General features: G+C 45.1%; 1 protein-coding gene across 1 annotated transcript in view; it reads right to left on the reverse strand.

Moving 5' to 3' along the window:
* Positions 1-8968, reverse strand: part of LOC123240855 (carcinoembryonic antigen-related cell adhesion molecule 5-like) — a 53860-nt gene extending 44892 nt beyond the window's left edge. Inside the window, exons 1-4 of the mRNA XM_044668568.1 lie at positions 8650-8968; positions 5874-6128; positions 4054-4335; positions 2131-2385 (exon numbers count right to left, since the gene is read on the reverse strand). Coding sequence (XP_044524503.1) covers positions 2131-2385; positions 4054-4335; positions 5874-6128; positions 8650-8968 — 1111 coding nt within the window. The remainder of the gene's footprint in view (positions 1-2130; positions 2386-4053; positions 4336-5873; positions 6129-8649) is intronic.
* Positions 8969-9228: the final 260 nt, after the last annotated feature.

Here is a 9228-nt window from a genome sequence, read left to right on the forward strand (position 1 = left end):
AAGGAAGGAAGGAAGGAAGGAAGGAAGGAAGGAAGGAAGGAAGGAAGGAAGGAAGGAAGGAAGGAAGGAAGGAAGGAAGGAAGGAAGAAAGGAAGTTAGTTGTAGCCAAAATTTGAATCCAGTTCCACCAGCTTTCCTTGCCCTGCATGGCATAAAATGCCCTCCTCATCACTTCTGCATAGCTTTATCCTTCAAGGGTCATCACTCAGCTCCCCACCTCTGCCAGGAAGACTTTCCCTGATAACTAGCCCCACCCACCAGGCCCTCATACTGGCTGAGTCTTTTTTCACCCAGTCATAGAAAGTCTATTGGGGGTGGGGGAATGGTACAGAAACACACGGGGTGCAGGGACCTTTTTATGACTCCCTATTTTATTTCCCCAAGTAAGCTGTTGGTTCCTTGGGGCAGGGCAGGGCAGGGATGATCAGAATTCAAACATTTCTGTGTATCCCGTGGCATCCGTACGTAATGCAAAGGGCAGATTGCCAGGTTAACTCATGGTCCTAGGGAATGCCAGTGAGGCAAGAGTTCTTCCCTTTTTCTGTGTCCTGTACCCCTGGGCAGCCAGTCCAGTGAAGCCAGACCCCTACTCCAAATCATGCTTTTGGTGATGAATTCAAATCCATAGGATCGCAAAGGAAACCAATTCTATTGAAATGCAGTTATCCAAAAAAGATTTTTTTAATCCAAGTTCACGGCCCCCAGGTTGTTATAAAAGGAGCTCATGTAGACCTTAGCAATACTCTCAGGAACCTCTCATATTCTTCTGAGGCTGGAGATGTGTGCCTGACTGTAATATACTGAGATGGATTCTTTAACAATAGACCAGAAAATAGAGAACCGCTTCTTATGGAGGGGATTCTTTACCTGGTTTCTAATAAGACTAGATGGTCTCTCCCAACTTTGAAGTTCTATATTTACACTAAAGATAGCTTGTGCATACAATTTTTGCAGGCTGTCTTCTCCTTTAGATTTTAAGCTCCTTGAAGGCAGGGCCTGCATTCTTGCCTTTCTTTATATCTGATGCCCTTAACACAGTGCCTGACACATGTTGTTCTTGTTCAGTAATTTTTTTAGTATGTCCAACATTTTATGGCCCCGTTTGGAGTTTTCTTTGTAAAAACACTAGAGTTGTTTGCCATTTTCTTCTCTAGCTCATTTTACAGATGAGGAAACTGATACAAACAGGGCTAAAATGACTTGCCAGGGTCACACAGCTAGTGTTTTGAGGCCAGATTTAAACTCAGGGAGATGAGTCTTCCTGACTCCAGGTCCAGTGCTCTATCCACTATGTCACTTAGCTGCCCCTACCTGGCATATAATAAGCATTTGATAAATGTTTGTCAAGTGACTAAATGATTCTCGAATTATTTTTCCAACACCCAAGTGAGAAAACTGGGACCCAGGAAGTTGAAGGGATATGCCAAAAGTTACATAGCTGGTTTTACACTGGAGCTGCTGCTAAAATTCTGTTATGAAGGGGCAGCTGGGTAGCTCAGTGGAGTGAGAGTCAGGCCTAGAGACAGGAGGTCCTGGGTTCAAATCTGGCCTCAGACACTTCCCAGCTGTGTGACCCTGGGCAAGTCACTTGACCCCCATTGCCCACCCTTACCACTCTTCCACCTAGGAGCCAATACACAGAAGTTAAGGATTTAAAAAACAACAACAACCAAAAAGAGTAAGGCTAGGGTTGTTCATGAGCCAAAATAATTGTTCACTAAGCCAATATAATAAAAACAATAGGACTAGATACATTAATTTACTAATTCACTATTATACCAATCAAATTAACAAAAGAGACAATACACCGAAGTACAAGGGTTTAAAAAAAAAAACTTTAAAAAAAAATTCTGTTATGACACCATGACACTAGTGAGTCTCTTCCTGTTGTACCACACTGTCCTTGAGTAACCACCGGCTGGGATGGGCAGACATCTGTCTGCAAAGCCCATTGCATCCCAGGTCAAAAGAACTCAATCCACAGAAGTCACAAGGCCCCAAGTAGATCCTCTAGCCTCAAGGGAAAGCTGAAGTTATCTGTGTTCTTTAAAGTTTGGAGGAGGTGGTCTCTGGATGAAGAAATCTGGAATTTCTAATAGACAGAATGAGCCCGCCCAAAATTCCACTTACCTGACACCTGGATCCTTGCCTGTGCTGTGCTTCTGTGATGGGTGATGATGTTGGAGGCCTCACAGGTGTACACACCTGAATTGTCCAGAGAGACATCAGGGATGGAGAGATGTTGAGTTGATGGCCCAGGTGTCCCATCAATCTCCCACCTGTACTGAGCAGGAGGATTGGAGTCAGAGAAGCAGGAGATGGTGAGGGCAGAACCTTCCACAAAGGTAGAGTTTGGAGGGGTAACAATGGGAATATCTGGACCATCTAGAAAGAAACAGAATAATAATTAGGCACAAAGAATGAAAAGTTTCTGGGTTTTCTGTTTCTAAATCTTTAAAATGAGGAGCCAAATTGGGTAGTACTTAGGGATCCTCTCTGTTCTGGCATTCCATGATCTAGAGCAGTGGTGGCAAAACCTATGTGATGGCAAACCTATGGCACATGTGTCAAAGATGGCATGCAGAGCACTCTCTGTGGGCACATGTGCCACCCTCCCCACAACCACCCCAACAAGAGTTCATTACTAGAAAGCCAGAGGGACTCAGGCAGAGCTGCTCCTTTCTCCCTCTCCACCATGCCTGATGACATTTTTTCACAACACCCAACCCTCTGCCCAGCAGCCCAATGGGAGCACACAGGGGATTAAGTGGGTGACTCACAGATAGAGCTGGAGGGGAGCAGAGCACTGGGACCACTCCCCTCCCCCTCTTCACTTGCTCCAAGAACATTTTTTCATTTTGTCCACCCCTCTGCCCAGCAGTCCAATGTGAGTGCTTTCTCCCTCCTCTGTGTGGGGCACTCTGTGGGGAAGTGGGGCATGGCACACAGTCTCTGGGGGACAGGAGTGGGGCACAGCATGTCTCTAAAAGGTTTGCCATCACTGTTCTAGAATCCCTCCCACCTCTGAAACTCTCTGTTCTAAGAGCACTCCAAGCTCTGACATTCTCTGTTTTAAGGGCCCTAGAAGTTCTTATATTCTCTGTCCTAAAGGCCCTTCTCTCTAACATTCTATGATCAAAGGCCCCTCCCAGATCTGATATTCTTGATTTGAACATTCTTTCCTGGTCTAAATCCTATGATTTCCCTTCCAGTTTTCAACTTCTCTATCCTACTATATTCTCTATTCTGCTCTGTTCTGAGAACCCAACCTCTAATTTGGATTGCTTATTAAAAGAAAATAGGGGATGGAGAGAGATCAACATAGAATTTCTAGGAGAATCTAAAGAATTACCTCTCTCAGAAGCCAGGCAGGGATTGGTGGCTATGTGAGAGGAACAATATCAGTTAGGAGGCATGAACTGGGTGAGGGAACAAGAAGTCAACCAGAGTCTTCTCCTACTATCCCTCATCATATTCCCTTGTTACCTTCCTGATTCATTCAAGAGATCAATCTGCATTTCATGAAAAGATAACTGAGCATGATATCATCTTTTATAATCCCTGTAAGGCCTCCTCAGTGTCCTTTTCTGAAATTAGATCCTGATCATCCTAGATCGATCCTCTTCCTTTTACTTATCTGTTCACATAGTGGAATCCCTAGTGGACAGAGTGGGATTCCCTCAAAGGTCATATAGTTGACCTTCTTTTACATTTAAAGAAACTGAGACTCAGAATCCAGAAGGGTCATGCAGATAGAAACAGATGGCCAGGGCTAGAAGGAATCTGAAGCCATCTAGTCCAAACCTTTTCTTTTGCAGTTGAGGAAACTGAGGCTTAGAAGCCAGAATAGTCCTACAGAGAGTAATCTAACACTTGAGCTAGTAGGGGCTTCAGATATCCCTGCAAAGGCAGCTCCAGAACTGATGTTCTTCTCACTGTCCAGGGGCAGGATCCCTGACTCCCAATCCAAAACATTTTCCTTCTTGCCCTTCTGCCTCTAGAGTAGGGACAAGTGCTCTCTGCTGATCACTCTTCATATTCATGGTGACTCACAGATGACTTTGAGGGTGATGGGGGCACCGATACTGGCCACAGCAGGATTCCTGGCTTCACACTGGTAAAGGCCACTGTCATTCCTAGTGACAACTTCCAAGGTAAGGGTCCTGTTGTCTGGAGACAGGTCTAGCCCCCGGCGACCTCTGAGGAGGACCTCACCATCCTTGAACCAGAAGATGGCCACCGTACTCCTTGGAGGAACACAGGTCAGGTTGACTGAGTCCTTGTTCTCAACTGGGCCTGAGTTATTGAGCACAACACCCGGCTGGGTCAGTGTCTCTGGGAGAAGATGAAAAAGTAGAATTCAATATCAGTAGATGTTTCTGGGGGGAACCTTTAGGACACCATGGAGGGGGTTAAGTCCAACTACATTTAACTCCCAAGAACCTAGCACAGTGTCTGGAACATATTAAATACTTATGGATTGGTTGATAATAGAAATCCAAGATCATCTGATTGAACCCTTCATTGTACAAATGAGGAAACTGAAGTCCAAGGAGCTTAGCCTAAATCAAGGAGATTAACCAAACAATTAGCTTGACTTTACCAAGTCAGGAAGTAGAATATATTGGATTTAAATCCAGGACCTCTGGGCCAACTAGGCTTTTCTTCCTCCCTCTCTTTGCCCCTATTCCCTTTTCACCTTCCGTCAGCTACCAAGTCCTGTGGATTGCATTATCTCTACTACCTCTCTCCTCATCTCTTTGGCTGTGGTTGCCATCCTACTTAAGTTCTCATTACTTGGACCATTTCCCCCCTTCCCCTCCCATATTCCCTCAACTACCAAGTCCTATGGATTCTCCCATTCCTTTATCCATATCTGTGAATCTCTGATTCTAAAATTCTATCTTTAACTTACCTACACAGATCAATGCAGCAATCTATGACAATTCCAAAGGAACTACGATGAGAAATGCTATCTGCCTCCAGAGAGAGAACTGGTGAACTCTGAATGCAGATTGAAGCAGATTTTTTCCACTTTTTTTTTTGCCCTTTTTTTGTGACAATACAACTAGTATGGAAATATATTTTACATGACTTCACCTGCATAATGAGTATCACATTGCATGCCTTCTCAATGGGAAGGAGAGGGGAGAAAATTTAGAAATGAAATAAAAATGGGGAAAATGAATAAAAGAAAATTTCTGTGTTGTTGCTGTTGACAATGGATAGAGCACCAGATCTGGAGTTAAGAAGACTCGTGTTACTGAGTTCAAATCTGGCTTCATACTCCTATAAACTGTGTGACTTTGGGCTGGTCACTTAACTGTATTTGTCTCAGTTCCCTCATAAAAATGAGCTGGAGGAGGAAATGGCAAACCACTTCAGTACTTGTGCCAAGATCACAGAGTCAGACATGACTGAAACAACTAAACATCAATAACAACCAAAAAAAAAGTTTCATGTTTATAAAATGCTCAAACTCCACTGGCACCCACTCCCAAAACTCAGGGTCTCCCCCACGTTGAGCACAGGCATTGAGGGCAGACACCCCACCTTGTGCACATCCAACTTCAAACTATCCTGAAAGCCAATGCTTCCCAGAACCACTTAGCATACTTGAATATTTTGTTCCTCAGATATAACTTTTCTTTTTAAACCCTTACCTTCCATCTTGGAATCAATACTGTGTATTAGTCCCAGAGTAGGACAGTGGTAAAGGCTAGGCAGTGGAGGTTAAGTGACTTGCCCAGGGTCACACAGCTGGGAAGTTTTTAAGGTCAAATTTGAACCCGTAACCTCCCATCTCTTAAATTCCCATCACTGAGCCACCTAGCTGACCCTTAGAGTATCACTTCTTACGTGCCATGACTTACCTGATATACTGATTGCTGTTTCTACTGTGCTGTGGAGGCCAGAGAGGGGATTAGTAGCCTTGCAAGCATAGACTCCTGAGTTTCTCCTGGAGATGTTTGGAATGAAGAGCTGCTGACCAGATGGTCCCTCAGTCCCATTGACCCACCAAGTATAGTGAGCTGCAGGATTAGAGCTGGCAAAGCAGGACAGCGTGAGGTTGGATCCGATGACAAAATCTGAACCCACAGAACTGACCATGGGCGGATCTGGACCATCTAAATAAGAGAAGATAAAGTTTCACTTTGAAAATGTGGGACAGCAGGGAAATCTCTGCTGTGGCCAGTGAGCTGGGGCCAACCATCCCTCTCTATTCAGATCAGACCAGTGCCCTGGTTTAGTCTTCCAAGGCATCCCAAGCTCAAAGTCAGCACACTTGGCATCTAGTTCTGGGCTCTCCCATTGATGGATTGCTCCGGTGCCTTTGAGCCAGTCCTTTCCCCTCTCTAAGCCTCTCATTTTCTCATTTACAAATGAGAGCATCGAATGAAATTATTTACAAAGTCCCTCCCACACTCACATTCCGTGGTCCTAAGTTCCGAAGATTCTTTGTGTTTCCAAAGATTTATTAACCTGATTTCTATGACTGAAAAGTCCTCAAAATTCTGTGGTTTTATGGCTCTATAATCCCCTAGCACATAGAATAATAAATCAATGAACAATTAATTAATTAATATTTATTTGTTGATGGATTCCTCATAAGCTCATTTTTAGCTTGGAAAATGGGTGACCCTGAAAGCCCACAACCAGGGATTCATGAGTCCAGGACAACTGTCCCAAGACACCCTAGCAAGGAGGTCACAAGGCAAATCAGGAGCCAGCGACAGACATCTTTAGAGCTCAGGAATGGAGGCTGGCCACTTGAGGCTTAGAAAATACTGTGACATTCTAGATGAGGTCCGCAACTAGGACTAGAAATTTCAATGCAGGTCTCCAAGGGCGACCTGCTTCTTCCCTGCTACCAGCTATCAAGGGCTCAATATTGTTTCTAGCTTTCTCTCCTTCCAAGGCTATCCACAGCACATTTTAGCTTCTCCCAATTATAAAGTCTTTATTCCTCAAAGTTACTGTGTACTTTTTTATGTATGCGTGTACTGTTAAGATACTTTTTATTAATTTCTACTTTTTATATTTAAGAGGAAAAGGAGTAATAAGGTTTTTTTCCAGTTGGAGACCCCTCTGCTGTGCCTCTTGGCAGCTAAAGACCCCCTGCTGTGCTGCCTGGCAGTTGGTGACAGTTAGAAGGACATGACCAAAGGGAGTTAGTCAGGAGGAGATAGTTGCAAAGGGCTTTTGTCTCTGGGTGTCCTGGGGAGAAGAGTGTGTGTGACTCATTCTGTTTTATACAGCCCTTGCCTTACCATTCTTAACTTGAACATGGTGACCTGGATTTGGCCCTTAGGCCATAGTTTACCTAAAGACAGCCTTGAGAAACTAAGTGATTTCCCCAGGATCACACACTTCCTGTGTGTCATGGCTAGGACTTGGCCTCAGGTATTAGCTGGCACCAAAGCCAGTTCTCTATCCACCATGTCACATTCCTTCTTTTCTGTCACATAATAGGCCCTGCATAAATACTGCACAGATGGGTGGATGGATGGATGGATGAGTACATGGAAGGATGGGTGGATGGATGAATGGATGGATGGTTGGGTGGATGGATGAGTATATGGATGGATGAATGGATGGATGGTTGGGTGGATGGATGAGTATATGGATGGATGAATGGATGGAAGGATGGGTAGATAGATGGATGGATGGATGGATGGATGGATGGTTGGGTGGATGGATGAGTACGTGGATGGATGAATGGATGGAAGGATGGGTGGATGGATGAATGAATGGATGAATGGATGGATGGTTGGGTGGATAGATGGATGGTTGGGTGGATGGATGAGTACGTGGATGGATGAATGGATGGAAGGATGGGTAGATAGATGGATGGATAGATGGGTGGATGGGTGAGTGGATAGATGGATGGATGGATGGATGGATGGATGGATGGATGGATGGATGAGTACATGGATGGATGGATGGATGGATGGATAGATGGGTGGATGGGTGGATGGGTGGGTGGATGGATGAGTACATGGATGGATGGGTGAATACATGGATGGATGGGTATGTGGAACAGATAGCTGGATAATTAGATTTCACATGGTGATGAAGAGACCAGAAAAGAAAGAACATAAAATGAGATTTTCCAAAAAACCAATGACTGTACCAAGTAGAGTGGTCTGAGAGATGACAATCTCACCCCTCACTATCTGGCAACAGTCTACTTTTAAAGGGTTTATTATATATTACTAATCTCTGCTCCTTCTGCCTTCCAAACTAGCCAGCTTGCTATTCTCCATGCAGAACATTTCGTTCCCCATCTCTATCCCACAGTTGCTCTCCATCCTCACCTCCAATTCCCAGAATCTCTAGCCCCCTTCATAGCTCCACTCAAATGCTACCATCTGCCTAAGGCCTTTCCTGGCCTTCCTTCACCACTACCTAAATTACTTTGCGCCAGTATACTCTGTATTTGCTTATGTGGATACAAATAGTTTCCATCATGGGAATGGAACTTCCTGGAGGGTAGGGCTGTTCCTTTTTTGTCTGTGTATCCCTAGTGCCCACCACAGTGGCGGTAGTCACATAGTAGGATGGGTGGGCTGCTCCAAGAGAATTGTCCAGTTAACCTGACCTCTGGAAGCTGGCTGAGATCGCCCTCCCTCGTCCCCCAGGACTCACAGGTCACGTTTATCACAACGGGGCTACTCAGGCTGAATGTGAGTTCATTCCGGGCCTCACACTGGTAGATTCCCGAATCATTCCTGCTGACCCTGGGGATGGTCAGAGTCCTTCTGTCTGCAGACAGCTGGAGTCTGTCACTCTCCATGACCAGTTCATTGTCTACAAACCAGCGAAGGGTCACCCCACTGTTCAGAGGGCTACAAGACAGGTTCACTGAGCCCAGGTGTTCCGTTGGTCTGTCATCTTGGACCGTTACGTTCGGTGGAAAAAACTGCTCTAGAGGAGAAACGCAGAGAGATACAGGCAATGGATTCATGGGGTTTCGAGCTGGGGTGGTCTGAAGGGATCTTGTGGGCCAGCAGTTCTCCAGATATGGTTCAGGAACCCCTGAGGGTCCTGAGGCCCTTTCAAGGGGGTCCCACGAGGTCAAAATTATTTTCATAATAATACTAAGAGGTTTTAATGCCTGATGTGATAAGGATCAGTCACCAGGTCCTCCCAACTCCAAGCCTGGATCTCTATCCATTGTGTTACCTACCTGTTCCTCCAGAGAGCCGGTTGTTAAACATTCACAAA

Source organism: Gracilinanus agilis, chromosome 3, assembly GCF_016433145.1.
Source record: "Gracilinanus agilis isolate LMUSP501 chromosome 3, AgileGrace, whole genome shotgun sequence".
NCBI classification, from domain to species: domain Eukaryota; kingdom Metazoa; phylum Chordata; class Mammalia; order Didelphimorphia; family Didelphidae; genus Gracilinanus; species Gracilinanus agilis.